The sequence below is a fragment of the Hipposideros armiger genome, unplaced genomic scaffold, assembly GCF_001890085.2.
Source record: "Hipposideros armiger isolate ML-2016 unplaced genomic scaffold, ASM189008v1 scaffold_600, whole genome shotgun sequence".
NCBI classification, from domain to species: domain Eukaryota; kingdom Metazoa; phylum Chordata; class Mammalia; order Chiroptera; family Hipposideridae; genus Hipposideros; species Hipposideros armiger.
The window spans coordinates 1,037,261-1,053,988 of NW_017731950.1; the positions used below are offsets into that span (position 1 = coordinate 1,037,261).

At 35.2% G+C, this 16,728-nt stretch overlaps 1 protein-coding gene across 2 annotated transcripts in view; it reads right to left on the reverse strand.

Annotated features, from left to right (window-relative positions):
• The window catches only part of HBS1L (HBS1 like translational GTPase), a 79,876-nt gene extending 64,254 nt beyond the window's left edge, over positions 1–15,622 (reverse strand). Inside the window, exons 1-5 of one of the 2 annotated variants that reach the window (XM_019624696.1) lie at positions 15,396–15,581; positions 11,774–11,839; positions 7,185–7,310; positions 3,302–3,496; positions 134–2,065 (exon numbers count right to left, since the gene is read on the reverse strand). In XM_019624696.1, the coding sequence (XP_019480241.1) occupies positions 594–2,065; positions 3,302–3,496; positions 7,185–7,310; positions 11,774–11,839; positions 15,396–15,438 (1,902 nt within the window). In that variant the 5' untranslated portion in view covers positions 15,439–15,581 and the 3' untranslated portion in view covers positions 134–593. Of the gene's footprint in view, positions 1–133; positions 2,066–3,301; positions 3,497–7,184; positions 7,311–11,773; positions 11,840–15,395 lie in introns of those variants that run through there. The other variant, XM_019624695.1, reaches the window with a different exon arrangement.
• Positions 15,623–16,728: the final 1,106 nt, after the last annotated feature.

The following is a 16,728-nucleotide window of genomic DNA, read 5'->3' on the forward strand; positions in this document are numbered from 1 at the left end:
CTAGACTGAAGAACAAAACGACAGCAACTTGTCTGTTCCCCTTCCCCCAATTCCCCAGCGCTGTTCCCATCCCCCCAACTCCCCAATAAAAATCTTAAAAAAAAAAAAAAAGGAAACACTGTATTAAACTTGTAATACTCAATATATATAACAAAAGATCAATACAAGTTATATGTATACATATTTGGGGCACCCCCAGTATAATAATCCTAAGCAGTGGCGTTTCATTTAAGAACAAAGCGCAAAAATATTTTATAATAGAAAAGGTCTCATTGTAAAAGAGTTGACTGCTTCAAACAAAAATACTGTATCTGAGGTTTGATTTCACAATATCAAGTTTCCGTATGCATCTTGTAAACACACCCATTAAAGGCTATCAACTTAAATAAAGCCAGCTATCACTAAAAAAGATAAGAGTAAAAGGAGAAATTTCAGTGTAAAAATACTTATCAACTAAAGTTATCAACTGACTTAAGACAATTTTAATATAAAAATCACAACTTAAATCTCATAATATAAGGTAATCCCATTAAGACTTTAAATCACTTTAAAATAAAAAACTCCACAACAGTTATCAAGTTTTCCTTTTGTTACTATTCTCTAGTAAAAACTTTCTTTTGATTAGCTTTTACAATGTCATCAGGAGATGCTGATTTGAAGTCAAATGGTGTTATTGCTACAAGAGGACTTATTTCTTTGTCCTTTACATCTTGAACTTGTCTGCTATAAAGAAAAGTCTTGTAGAGGTTAAGGGTGCGTCGCTTGCAGCTTTTCAATGGATAACGAAGACACAGTGCTGAAGCAAAAGCTGAAGGTCTAGCTGCAAGGGCCTTGGTCCAAGACAGAGCAGAAGGTGGCTTCCTGATCAGAGAGCCTTTACTGTTTTTCTTACTATCCTTGGCAGAAATGGAATGTTTCCCTAGCTTCGAACTTAGAACTTTAGTTCCTGGTGTTGGGGCAACTGATTGGCATACTACAGGTTTTGGAACAAAATCTGGGGTTTTTATAAGGATACTAAGATCAATATTTGAATCTATTCCAGGTGATTTCATTTCAGATAAACTGAGTTTAAGGGAATCTTTCTTAATCTGAGAGTTGTCTATATCAATTGTTTCTGCAATCAAATCAGAAAGTGACAAATTCTCAAGGTCTCTTGTAGGAGAAGCTTTATGAAATGCCAAAGATGATAGAGATCCTGTTAATTCTGATATTCCAGTCGAAGACTGATACTGATTTGCTGGCTGTGACAGGGAAAAGGATCCCAAACTTAGATCTATGAAACTGGCAGATGACTGGTTACAAAGATCAGATAAAGTACAGCAGTGGTTCGGATTGTTTTCTTTGTGGTCCTGCAACAGTTCAGCTAGGGATGGACCTTCACACTGGGAAAACTGCAAACTGTCATTTTTTAAAACGTAATTCTTCACACTTTGGTCAACTGAAGAACCATTTCCAACTTCAGTCATTTTATGAGCATTTAAATTATCAAGAGCCACATTTTCCAATGAGCTAGTTAGGAGCAGAGGATTATTTAAACTTGCTAAGCTGTTTTGTACTGGAATGTTTTGCAAATCAGGCAGTGAGTTATTTTGAATAATCACAGAGTTATTAGGTGGCGTGTTCTTTATCATTAAGGCTTTTAAATCTGGTATTCCTTTGAAGGCAGAATCATCTCTGGAAACACATTCAGATGCATGAGTTCTTAACAAATGAGCATCCAGGCTCTTTGAAAGCAGACTTTGCAGACTATCTGTGGATGATAATCCGACTGACGTCTGATTTTTACAAGCATCTCTTGGCATATCATCCATTAGGTCAGCTAGTGACAGCTCTTTTGTTAACATACATGATTCTAGTTTCTTTTCACTTTTAGGTCTGTCAACTTTCTTTTTTTTATGGAATAAATAGTGACTTGGTACAACTGAGGAATTATGATAGAATCCATATTTTGTTACTGGACCAGAAAAATCAAATGGTTTACTACTGCAATCTAAATGGTTTGCGGACTGAGGACAAGAGCCTTGAACATTATAAACTGAAACTTCAGAGTAAGAGAATAAGACTCCTTACCTTACAAGAGCCATTAATTTTCAGATGAACAGGTTCACAGATGCAGAAGACAGTCAAAGCAACCAAAAGGAAACATGAAATGAGGCATTTAATTACTAAATATTTCTTTTAAGGTATGAATCAAGTGACAGCTGATTATTATTTAATAAAAAATTGAACACTCTAAAAAAATAATAACAAAGGAATTTTACCTTTCTTTAACCTCTAAAGTGACCTTCATACTTTGTTCACTGACATATACAAATATAAGTACCAAGTTAGTCAATGTTCTAAGTTCCACAAATTTTGTGAGGTTTTAACATATTTAAATTACAGTCAGGATTGTATCAAACTCAGTGTTTAAAAAAACCAATGGAAAGAACTTGGTTCATCTTCTGCATTTTTAATGTATTAAAAACATGCAAACAACACCCTACAATTTCTATCATGATCTCTGATAAACTATTAATATAGATAGCATATAATAGACTCATTCTCATACTGGTCAGTTAAAAGTTCATCCCCCACAAATTAAGAAAAAAAAAACAAAAAAAAACCTTAAAACAGAAAATAAAAACCACCCTATTCATGATAGCAGACTGCATATAACTTTGTTGTAGCAAAACTCTGGTCCTCAGCTGACAGGAAATACCAACCCAGTTAACAAATCACCATGCTCCTACTAGCAGTGCTCATGCCAATTAATATAAAAATACCTCAGTTCCCATCTTATGTTGACCAAGTTCCAAATTTAACCCCAAATTCCACAAATTAAAAATTAAAAATCTGGCTATAAAATGCAAGAGTAGTATAATTATGGTATTTATGTATTTAAATAAAACTAAATCACATTTATCAGTACTACAAGCATCAAGGGATTTTTTTGACATTGTCAGGTTATTAATTTCCATCTCCTGACCCATTAAGAGTTAAAAAAACAATGATAATGAAAAAGCTCTCTAAGCAACTAACAAACAAAAAGTGTCTTGTCTTGTTTATAATCTGATTTTATTTCCCCTATATCCTGTTAGTTATGAAAACAAACAGGGAAATAATAAAAAAACAGGCTTTAACAGAGGGAAGGGAGCACAGTGCTCAGCTTAAAACTTCAACTAGAAAATCAATTGATAATATTCACAAGTTATTGTTAACCTGCAAAATTTTCTCCCCATTGTTCTTAACAGCTTAAGAAAATCAAAGCCTCTTTTAAAGCATTAACCATAAAACTAAAAAAGAACAAGTAAAAGCATACCTTTTGTTATCTTTCCTATAGATACTGCTCCCTCACTCTCGACCTTCAAATTCTGCATTTTGTCTTGTTCCAGAACCACTGCCAAAGCCTTCTGCACATCAAACTTGTTCTTCAGAACTGCTTCAATCAGTATGTCATCTGGTACAGCATCTCCAAGTACCTCCCTCATGTGATCAAGGCATGAATAAAGACGAGCTAGAACAGACAACAATTAATTAAAGCTATACTAAATGGTGTCATGAAAGAACTCTCACTCTTTAAACCCAAAAAAAAGAATTTGAAACTATGATGTTCAGCTCTCCTTTTTCTTTGGTAAAACTTATAATGATTATATTTTTATCCACAATATACTTATCTTCCCCTATCAGAAGAACAATTTCATTAATTAAGCAAACACTGTAATAAATGTCTACTAAATAACACTAATGCTTGAAAAAAATGTAAATTGTATACACTAGTATCTATTTTCAGTCAATGATGATGATGATGATGATGATGATGATGATGATGATGATGACATTTTAAAGGTGTAAAAAGGGAGGGGTAGGTGTGAAAATATTTCTAACTTGTTAGTGAACCCAGTTAACTACTAAGTATATTTCTTAAATTTCTTAAATTACTTCCATAATACCTTAAGTTTTCTTTTAGGCTAATTTCAGTTTTCCTCAGCCAACTAAAATCACTCTTAATAACTCTTATAACCTAATATAAAAATGCCAAAGAAATAAGGAAGTCCAGTAGATTAACAGAATACACATTCATTTTAAAAATAAAAAAACTAAATCTGAAAATCCAAAATCTTTAAGATTTTTTATTTTCTGAGGACATTATTTATAAAAAGTAATTACTAATAATATTCATTAATGACGAAAAGTCTACAAAAGCAGAGGCTTTATATCCCTGGATCCTAAAATACTAGTACCTGGTGGAGGCCACTGAATAAAAATGGATGAATATACTAATTTTATTTGTATAGCACTTGGCAGTTTTCAAAATGCTTTATATCTTTTTTAATCTGCACAATAGATATATCAGGCAAATTCTAATCCATAAAGACATGACTGAAAATCATGCAACTATACACCATAACAACAACTACACTTTCTTTAAAATTATAATCAAATACTATTGAGTTTATATAGCAGTAATCAGAGTAGAACTCAGATTTTCAGACTCCCTACTCCATGAAACCATTTCACACAATAAAACTTATATCATCTTTAATATGTTTATATATCAAGCAGGAATCTACTGGCAATACCCTCCCTTTGATAGAAATAAAGTATTTGATACTTATTCCATCACTTTCTTTCATTTGTCTTGCACCACATAACTACATTTTGGTCAACAATGGAGTGCCTATACGATGGTGGTCCCATAACGTTATAATGGAGCTGAAAAGTTCCTATGGCCTAGTGACATCACCATCGTAATATCCTAAAGCAACCCATCCCTCACGTGTTTGTGGTGGTGCTGGTGTAAACAAACCTGTGCTGACAGCTGGGTAACAGTACAGCACACATAACTGAGTACAGTACATAATTCTTGGTAAGACTAACGACACACTGGTTTATGTATTTACTATTCTATATTTTTTATCATTACTTTCAAGTGTACTCTTTTTATCTATAAAAATTTGCTGTAAAACAGTATGCCGTGTTATGCCGGCAGCTGACCCCTACATTTCATTTACATCTTGATGAATCTTGGGTTGTTCTGTACAGGAAAACACTGCAAAGGCTTGCAGCCTAGGAGCAATAGGTAGGTATACAATATACACTCGGTGTGTAGTAGGCCACACCATTTAGGTCTGTGCAAGCGCACTCTATGATAGTCACACACTGATGACATCACCTAGCCACGCACTTCTCAGAACATAACCCATCATTTGGGGGTGCATGGCTGTATTAAAAATAATTTTCTCAAATATTTGGGCAATTCTGTTTTGCTTGAGCTCTAGATTAATTTTAGGCTAATAAGCTATACTTGGAAAATTATACCATGCCTATTTCACAAAAACGAATTACTGAAACTGGAACAGAATACTTAGTATAGCTAGCATCAGGGCCTCTTCTAATTAATTATAGCAACTATTTTCTACATATCCAGAGAGTAGAGATACGAAGTCCGGCTGTCTTGGTTCATACCCTAGTGCAGCAGTTCTCAACCTTCCTAATGCCACAACCCCTTAATACAGTTCCTCATGTTGTGGTGACCCCCAACCATAAAATTATTTTCGTTGCTACTCTATAACTGTAATTTTGCTACTGTTATGAATCGTAATGTAAATATATTTTTGTTTTCCGATGGTCTTAGATGACCCCTGTGAAAGGGTTGTTCGCGACCCACAAGTTGAGAACTGCTGCCCTAGTGCCACTTATTACTAGGAAGTGCCACCTCAGTCAGTGTACTTCTTAGTGTCTCATTTCCCTTGCCTTTAAAAGGACAGCTGGCCTATCTCATGAGGTTGCTGTGAATGTTAAATACGTTAATATCTGAACAACATTTAGAACAGTACCTGGAAAGCATTTAGTAAAGGTTAGCTACAATCATTATTGTTATCATGCAATTACTTACATATGTCAGGTGGGAATGATTCACTTTCAATCTTAAAAAGAACTCTGAATTTCATACCTTCTTAATCATTCTGAGGCACAGCAGCAAAAGTATAAGACTTCCACTCAATTCCTACCCTCTCACCCCACAATGACAACTACAACACTTTCTTTAAAAATACAATCGTGAGGGGTGTAAATGTCTAATCATCATGTTGTTTTGTACACCTGAAGCTAATATTTAAAAAATTAAAGAAAAAATGACGCTCAAATTCTAGGTGCTATTATAGTTTAAACAACAGAACTTTATTGAATAGCTCTGTACCAAGCACAGTGGTTTTATTAAAATGCTCATAACATTAAAAAAAATACAATCAAATACTATTAAGGAGTTTATATATAGCTGCTCCTCCACAAACTTTTATCCAGATTGTTAAATGTATTTGCAGTTGATAAATGTTTTTTATTCTGTATCTGTTATTTCCCTTTCTGCTTCCTAATTTTGTATATTTGTGTTTTCTCTCCATTTTTCTTGGGTTGGTTAGCAACAGATATATAGTTTATTGATTTATTCAATGTTCAGCTCTGATTCTTACATTTCCTCTTTCTGTTTTCAAATTAATTGAAAAGATGCAAACTCAGAACCAAAGCCATTACCATTTACGAGTTCTATCTTGAAACTTAATTTACATGGATATGACCATCAGGACACTTGTACATTACTTTGGACTTCAAAAATTTTTTTTTAGAAACCAGACTTATGGAACCTAACTTTTAGTAAGGAAATAAGCTTCTGTAATCTAATCATAAGCTCTAGATATTGCTAAAAGGAAACAAGACACTGAAGTTTCTTTCCTAAGGAGAAGGTGAAACGAAGATTTCAATCAAAAATTCCAGTTACTGGGGTGACCAGTTAGCTCAGTTGGTTAGAGCATGGTGCTGATAACACTAAGGTTGCCGGTTCGATCCCCGCATGGGCCACTGTGAGCTGCGCTCTCCCTAAAAGAGTCAGCTATGTCATTGTAGCATGAAAGCAATGTGTACCCATTGACCATGGCTGTTCCAATTAAAAAATCAATAAACAATAAAAAATAAAAATAAATAATTCCAGTTACTAAATAAAAGCCAATTTTCAACAGTTACTCATACACTCTACACAAAATATACCTAATAAAATATAAATTTTCCTTAAAGATATAAGATGTATTTGTGCCATTATTACCCACAATCATTATTATGAACAATCACAATAAAACTGATAAATTGTGGCATATTGATTATTAATCATCTTCAGATAAAAAAACGCATAAGACTACTTTTTACTATACCTTGATCAATTTCACTTAGCTGGTTGCTCAAAAGAGAACTGGAGGATTCCTTCAGATCTTCATAATCATATTCTTCTACTGGCTCAACAACAGGTTTGTCACGCTGTGAGTAAATAAACTGAGCAGCTACAAGATGAAAAGATGGAAGAATGCTGTAGTACAGACATTTCTCATTAACTTTTTTTTTTTTACAAATGTTAAAGTAAAAATTAGGGATTCTGACCTATTACCTATAGCCATTTGCCCACATTTTATAACAGATTTAAAAAAACTCAAGACAAAACATATCATACTCCAAATTCTGCTCAAATGTCTTAACTAACTATTCATTAGCCTCTTATAATCATCTTCCTTCTTTCCTCCTATCTCCAAAACCATGCCCGAGCTTACTTTCTCCAGTGTTAAAAAACTGTCTTTCCTAATATTCATGCTTGCCTACTGCTCTGTCTTTCTTAAAATTTTCTCTTCTTTGGTACAAATACTTCAAAACTTTTATCAAACTTGCTTATTTGCATAATAAAAAAAATACTAAAAACAGACTAGGTTTGCAATTTCCAAGAATTGCTAACTTTCCATGAACCTAAGAGTTACCAAAATCATAGGTCTTAGCTTCCGCAAAACTCATATTTTCCATCATAAACTGACACTGTATACTGTTGTTATATACCTAACTTTGAATTTCAGACATCAGTCTGTGCTACTATGCAGTACTGGCAGTATTATCACTCAATATGTAACTGGGTATTATATATTTCATTAAAATGAGGAAAGACAAGTTATCAAAGTGCCAACGTATGCCTCAGTATCATATACAAAATACAAGTACACAACGGAGAAAAAGTATCACGCATGCCTCAAGTGTTGACTCTTCCGCCTCAACTGGATGCCCACTGAACTCAGTTCCTAGAGTCTGTGTTCAATTGTGAAGGAACAAAAGTAAAGAGTAACTAAAGGAGGATAGACACATCAACACATATATTATTTAGTTTTCTAGAAGAGCATGTAAATATAAGTCTGCTGCTTAGCATTCCCACATTGGACTTTTGTACATGTTTTCAGGAAGGCTCTATCTATGAAAGTAAGGAAAACTAACTGCATTCAAAGTTTATAGATAATGCATATATAGATAATAGGTACTACTATGGCTTACGTGTAACATCTATTCTCAGAAGGCCATGGAGTGCTATCTATTTGTAGTATAAATCAATGATGGTCTTATAGATTAGCAAGGAAGGCAAAGAAGTGTAATACATATTTTCAAAGCCAAATTAGTACAGATAACAAGTGCTGCAGAAGCACAGAAGATGAAGTAATCACTGAAGACTGGGGCAGTTATAATAAAGGAGGTAAGAACATCAGAAAAACTGAAGAGGTGGAAGACATCTTAGATAAGAAGTGAATAAGAGAAATACAGAGCAGTTGAGAGAATTCAATCCATTCTGCGATAATGTACATTTCCTTAACCAAACTAGCTCATACCAAATGGTAAATAGGGGAATGATGAGGATATAATATTCAAGTTGTTTTCGTTTATGAAATTCCTCCCTCCCCCGACACCTCAGTGTTTTGTATCATTGCATAACAGCAGCAGGTACAAAGTCTAATGACACCAACCACAGAATATTACACTGTAATTCTAACTGCATTATAATACCAGATGTAACACCAGGAAGCTCTTGGCCCAGTTTGATCACGTGTTCTGTTTCTGTGTGTGCTTACTGTTTGGCTCTAAGCACTTTGCTTTTGCAATATTATTCATTAGTTTTAACTTTTTCTTACACCTTTTTCTATCAGGCTTTCATCATTTTTTTAAAATGTAATGTCTTATATTTACTGGACTATTTATTAGGAAGTTAACGTATGTTTTCAAATGTGCAAGAATTTTTATTAGATGATGACTATTTTTGTTAGCACTTTACAGGTTGAGTGGTCTGTCATGATCCTATTTTTCCCTAGAAGTTCTGTTATTTTTAGTACACAATTTTGAAACCACAAGGTTTTACAAGAATGCAAATATTATGTGTTTATATATATAATATATACATATATTATATATATATAGTGCCAAAAAATGCATACACATTTTAAGAAAAAAACTATTAAAATTGTAAAACTCAATATATACCAATAACAAAAGATGAACACAAGTCACGTTTGACTTCTGCAATTACAAGAGGTGCTCAAAGTGGTTACCATCAGCATCCAGACACTTCTGATTACAGTGAACTACTGCTTGAGCAACGTTGACCAGTGTCCACTTATATACATTTTTTTTGGCACCCCCAGTATATATAAAATCCCTATTTTTCTCCCTCTTGAGCAAGAATATAACACTGCTATGACAAAGTCAGCATGGCTAAACAGAAAAGACAACCTACTTCATAGATACTCTAAGATAACCACTTTTTCACATTAAAATCTCAGAATGAGGTACTGTGTCTCAATCACATGGCACCTTTGCATTATGTAATACTTAGACTACAATTTTTTTTAAAGTGGTACATAAAATGATGGTATGTCTTACAATCCATGACATCTTAGATGTAATAAAATATGGTAGTACTAAAAAATGTAAACTGGGCCATTTTGTGCCTGATGACTTACAAATTACTTTCCTGGCTGAAATAAACTATTTAGTTTAGCCTAAAAATAACAAATATACTTTCCTCAACTACCTCTCATAGCACTGAACTGTGAGGAAAAACCTAAGACCAATCACAAATTATGTGAGGCAAGAAATCAGATACCTCCCTCAACAATTTTCACTTAGGAAATATTGACAGGGAAAACAAAGTTGTCAATGTCCATCCAAGCTTCTACTCTATCTCCTAGGAGCTGTTTTCTCTAAGGAGTTTTCCCATGCCCTACTCACACACAAATCCAACTCGGAAACCTATATTGTGGCCATTGTTTTGGAAGTAGTAATGGCTGGATTTGCTGGGAAGTGGGGAGAGGAGGAGGGTAGGAACATTCCCCAGGGAAAATAGCTACTTAGAGGGGGGGGGGGAAAAGTCCAAATCTTTTAAGTGAAATAAAAGCCCCAAAGACAACAAATACAATAATAAAGAGAGTGTGAGAAAAGCAATGGTGAAAAGCGATAAATTGAAAATGCTCTTCTTTTCTGAAAATTTAAATGCTTTCAGAAAAATTGGACAACCACAGTGACTTAAAATTTAAGGCCTTCTGACAAACATAAAAGTTTAAGATTTCAAAATCTGATTCCTGAAACTGCCTACAATTATTTCCTAAACACGTTAAAATAAAAATCATGTGAAGCACTCATTAAAGACATGGCATTTTAGGCCTCTTCACCTGGAGATACTGATTCACTAGTCGGGGAATGGGACAGGGAATTTGATTTTTAAAATCACTCCCAGCTGACCGGGATCATCAGGGAAGGTTAGGAAGCACTGGCCTCAAGCCTCCCCACTTTCATCTATCTCACCTGTAGTCCACTTAGTATCCCATCATCAGTTACTTTCCTTAAATACTACCCCCTTACTCAAAAACCTTCAATACGTTGACACTACACGCCTAAAATTAAAACCTGCCTTCCAAAATGTGGCTCTTATTTCCTTTCCTAGCCCTCTTTCCTGTTGCAACTGTATTAATCGTGTAACTCGTCCAAAACACACTTCACTTAGAGCCCACTGTTGTTTCCTGTATCTAGAATGCCATTCTAGGGCCAGCTGAGTGGCTCAGTTGGTTAAGAGCTCGCTCAAGAGTTTGAGCTCTGAGCAACAGCAGTTCGAGTCCCGGCCCGAGCTGAGCAGCTGCTGAGCTGCCAACAGGTGGCAGGATGGCTCAGCCAAAAAAAAACAAAAAAAAACAAAAAACACCCTACTAAAATGCCATTCTACTCCCAAATTTACCAGTTCCCATCCCACCTCCTTCCAGGTACCTTCCCAGACTCCTTCAGGCAGGACTATTTCTTTGCCCACCATACAGCTGTATAGCATGTTGTTTGAATGGGACTTTTATCTAGCTGCCTTATACCACACTAATTTATTAATTTATTAGAATAGACTTATTCTTACACATTAATTGATACTCAATAAAGATTCTGAGTTGGAATGGACTGAATAAGGATTACTACTGTTAAAGATATCATAACAAGGGGCCATTAGACTGAAGTGGTTCTAATGCCTTGGTGGCAAATGGAATTTGACTAAGCCAGTCAAATCCTGTGAATGCCTCAGAACTAAGAACAAAAGGCAACCCCAAAAAGCCAACTAGGCTCCTCCAAATAATAATAACCATTTAAGCTAAAGCCAAGCAAATAACTTCCTTGCTTTGCTTTGTATCTTCTCTATAAAAACCTGCTCTTTGCTCCTGTAGTGGAGCCCTGCTAACCACTTGCAGTTTGGAGCTACCTGATGTTTTCTTCAAATTGTTTAAAGCTAAATAATGGACTCAAAACTTTAAATTCTATTCACAAGTAAAGAATTATTGTATACACCTTTAAAAGTTAAAATATAATTACCTTTTTAAATGTTACATAATATGGAGCACTCTAGTCCTAGAATGGTAATAATACTTGCTAAACGTTAAGCACTCAAATAATGAAAATCTTTTTTTTTTTAATTCACCTGTTGATGGCGAAATACAATAATCATCCTCTACAGACTGGCCATAGAGATCATCATCTTCAAAATCTAAAATAAAAACACACAAGGTAAAGTCATGTACAAGTTCTTTTTATATTCTTAATTATTAACAAGAAAGCATCTGAATTCTTTCCAATAAAAATAAATTGTTATAGAAATTAAAGAACTTAGAATGTCCACATTTCCAAAAAATTCTAAAAAGTTTACAAAGTAGGTATTTACTGACTTTCTACATTTATACATTTATAAAGACATACGTGGTTCTTCAGTTTTTAAGCTAACTGGGTTTTATTAAGTTGTTCCCATATTTCACCTCAGGTGATCAAAAAGTAACAATCCCACAGACCACATACTTGAATTGTACTTCCAGTGTTGACAAATATCCTAAATGAAATCCATCCATTTTTTTTTCACCAAATGCCCTCTATAACCAAAGCATTTATTTTTCATACAACTGACCGGAACAGGGTATACAATCAGACCATGAAAGCAGTATTCCTTCATGTACAGCTAGGTAATCTTTATAAAAACCAGCTTATCCTAAACTCCCTTAAGGTCACTCTGCTCAGGCTAACTGATCTTTTTTCCTACTGACTAGACTATGCTCTTTAACCAAATTTTCTTTCTTTAGTTAAGATTCCTACTCAAATGTCACTTATTTGCAGAAGTCTTCCCTGAACACTCTGGGTAAAAAGCAGCAAGCCTCAATGTTATTTTTACTTTCTAGCAAACTCCTCCAATTGAATGTCTTTGAAGTACTATACCTGTTTCACTCCCTGCTGTCAAGCCAACTACCTGGCACATGTTTGGCACTAAATTAATACCTTGTTTTACGATAAATTAATGAATCAAACAATTTAAAACTAAAAACCCACAAAGAACACAAATATACCTGCATAAAGCATTTATTCATTTGACAAATACTAACAACTATGCCAGAGACTAGTAGAAACATTTCGAGTACAACAGTGAGTGACAGGCACATTCCCATAGCTCTACAAACTTAAAATCTAACAGGGAACACAGACAAGAAACGGACAGTTACAAAACCATATGACAAGTGTTTCACATGAAAAATACAGGGCTGTTTAGGAACACACATATGAACAACAAAATAGAATTGGTATTCGGGTGGCTAGGGAAAGATCCCAGGAATATAATATTTAACCAATTCCAAAGGAAAGTTAGCTAGTTTCTGAGGGTATTCATACAGCAGGAACAGTATGTTCAAAGGCTGAGACCAAATGTTTATGGCAAAGAATTAGACAAATGCTACTACTGGATTAAAACATGTAACATTCAATGAATTAGATACAATCCCAAGCTAATAACAACTTATTAGCAAATAAATGAGAAGCCATGCACAAAAATGTATTTTTAGATATAAAAGACAAAAAGAATCTTTTTTACTAGGTCAGTTTTTCAATACTGAAATTGACCCTAAAAGTACCACAATATAAAAAGATAAAGAGGGGTGACTGGAGTGTCGTGCTGATAACACTAGGGTTGCCGGTTCGATCCCCGCATGGGCGACTGTGAGCCCTCCTTAAAAGGGAGTCAACTATGCCATTGCATGAACACAATGTGTAACTGATGATCATGGCTGTTCCCCAATAAAATTTTAAAAAATAAGTAATTAAATAAAAAGATAAAGAGAATTCTTTCCTTGTATTTTTGTACAGTGGTTCTTGACCTCAACAAAATTTTGGGAGTATTTACTGCACGTAAGCATCATGGCAGCCACTAGAGTAAATATAAAGTATGGGTTTTGCCTTCGTGGCACTTTTAAATTAGTAGCTAAGGCAATCATGTAAAGTGCTATCCAAATTACAAAGAAGAACAAAGTGAGAGTTAGAGGAACCAATAGGTTTTGGATCACAAACTCTCTCTAATGAAGTTATATTAGTTTTGAGAATTTTAAAATGAATATTCTAAGAGTACAAGGAAAAGCTTAACTGGGAATAAAAATAAACTGGACTCTGAAAAATGAGTGGAACTTCTGTAAGCAGGAAAAAGGGATGAGCCTCCTATGCTATAGGAATAGCTTGGTTATGACATCATCAATTGTTCTAAAGAAACATAACAACCTAACCTGAGGTTGCCAAGGTGAGAAGATATTTAGCACTCACTTTCTGAGGCCAAGAACTTCTCCGGGAAGCTTTCCTTCACATAGAAATCCTACTTAAACTCCTCCAACCCATTCTGAATACAGTGTTCTTGCTTACGGAGCTCCTAGGACACTCTTTGAGTACTTCTTGTAGCATCTCATACTCTAAATATGCTGCTTGTGTATCTTCCCTTTTAGACTCCCTCAAACATCTTACTATCGGTCTCCAAAACTCTAAGCATTCAATCCATGAAGAATAAGCACTCAGTTAATGTTGGCTGAGGAAATGATATTTATTCAAGAAATGAATAAGCAGTAATTAGACCTATTCATGTCTTTTTTATCTCCCAGGCTAAAGTCACTTCTCAGGTAACTGTGGTCCAAATGCAATACTTACATCCACTGCCAATACTTAAAGCAGCCTCCATTCTGAAGTGAACACCAGGAACCTAACATGTGCCAGGCTGACTGGCTTACAGTCTCCAAATGTGTTAGCTACCCACCACTACAGTTAGAGCATCCTGATGTTCTCCAATAATCTGCTGGGAGTACCAATAATAACCACCAACATATTAAACACATGACATGTTCTGCATTTTACAAAGCAAAAGATCTTTACTCCTCTTCTGCACTCGATCATACTTGGTTATAATTTGTTTGTATGATGCTAGGCGGTGCCTATAATTATCCCCTACATAGAGGCTGATTCTAACTTCTTTTAAACTCCTAGAGAACATTCATATACACATTCTTTCATTTCATTTTTTAAAATCAGTTAAGTCATTTTCAAAGCCCTCTTGCTTCTAGCACTGCTTTTTTTCCCCCCATTCCAAATGCATTTATATTGAGATTATCAACCAAGAATTGAGTACACACCTAAGATTATCTACTCGACTCTTTCGGCCTTTTTAATATGTATATTTTCTTCCCTCTCCTAAATTTCCAATTTAAGTTGAAACGCATAGAAAATAAATTAATGTTAGCTCAAGCCAGGTTCTGCACTAAATATGTATGAACAAACACAATAGATTTACCATGTAAATTTAACACAGCTACAGTAAAACAGTTGCTTGTAACCATTAAATAAATCCGTATTTTACAAATAAGTTACGTTTCATGGGCATTTTTGAAGGGGTGGGGGGAGGAGGTAAAAGTAGGAAAGTGTGTTTCCCACCAGGGAGAAAATAATGAGGGGGAGGAGATAATGCTTACGTGCATAAATACCACCGGATCCCAACCTCGCCAAACGTCCTTCCCAGAAGACAACGTAAAGCACCTCCCCCGCCCTAATGAACAATCCCAGAGCTCAGAAATCATGACATAAAACAACGCAATTCCCTGGCACTCAGATGTCCTATTAATTTCTCCAACTGGGCCTCCTCTGAATTCCAGCCTGGCACCACTGACGAGAAACTCACAAATCGAAGTGGATGCCAATAAGCTAGGATCCCAGCTGGAAAAGAGAAACTGACATTCCGGCATAAGCCTGCCACTTACCTTCATCATAGTTATAGCCTCGAACATTCCGATGCCGGGCCATGGCGGCGAAGAGGGCGTTCGCCACAGTCCCTTACAAAACACCCGCTCAGATACCGATAAGGCGCCAACTGCGGCCTGGATAACATCTATACGCCATCTTGGCTTCCGGCAGCCCTCCGCGCTGAGCGCCTGCGCACGCGCAACGTCTTGTCTACGTACTGCGCTACGGCAACCTCTCAGGGTCAAGCACCACCCGGGGAACGCATGCGCACTCGTGCATAAGGCGGGCTGCGTTTTAGCGTGACCTCACCTGCTTCCAGGTTGGCTGTCGGGAGTTCTAAAGAGGAGGAATTCCACTGCTTACAATTTGTTGATTTGGACCAAATGTTACGAGCCGGTATCCTTGACCTACAACCAGGTTCCAGAATGTTTTCCAAATTTGATATCTGATAATCTAATGAAAAAACTGATTGTGTGCTGAATAAGAGCCAGGGACTTGTCTTATCCAGCTTTCACCTTTGTGGCCTACTTGGGCCCATAATAAGCATTAACGAACTTGTTAATGCTTTTTTTTTTTTTAAGAATTAGCCCAAGCTTTAGAGAGGAAAAAATATTATTTTTAAATGTATATATGTGATTAAATTGAGAATCTGGCTACAATAGGTCACCACGCTTTCGTGTAATTTACGGTTTCACGCATATGGGTCCTGCATAGATACCTCTAGTAAACAACTCTCTGCCCTTGGCGATGTAAATGATTATTAACATCATAAAAAAGACTCATTGAGCATTCATTTAATACATAATTGTGTGTAACATGATGAGTGTTAAATATAGCTTTTTAGTCATAGCACATCTAAGGCCACTTATGTAATGAATGTTTGTTAATGAATAAATCTAATACTATTAAATGTCCTCATTTCTTAGACAACAAAGTGAATGATACTAAGTAAAAAACAACCTCGTCATACTGAACAAACTACACTTCAGTTTTAGCTTATGTATTTGAAATGGTGGTACTTTACATAACGTAAATATCAAATTCTAGAAATGAATTAAAAGCTTAATCAGCGTTTTATTATCTGTAATAGAAAAAAATAATACAAATTCAATTCATATTTGTTAGTGACTTGAAATATAGTTGATACGTGTACTTGAATGTATCTAACAAATGTTTGTTCTTAACTATCATTGCTGCTTAATGTAACTCCAAGACAAAATTGTACCCAAAAATAGATAGTTGCTAATTTTATATGGCTTAAGTGTTTTCTTTTATACTTTACAACAATTTTTATGCTGCAGTCTGTTTCTTTGTCAGTAATAGAGTAATAGCATCTAACTCGTCAAGTTG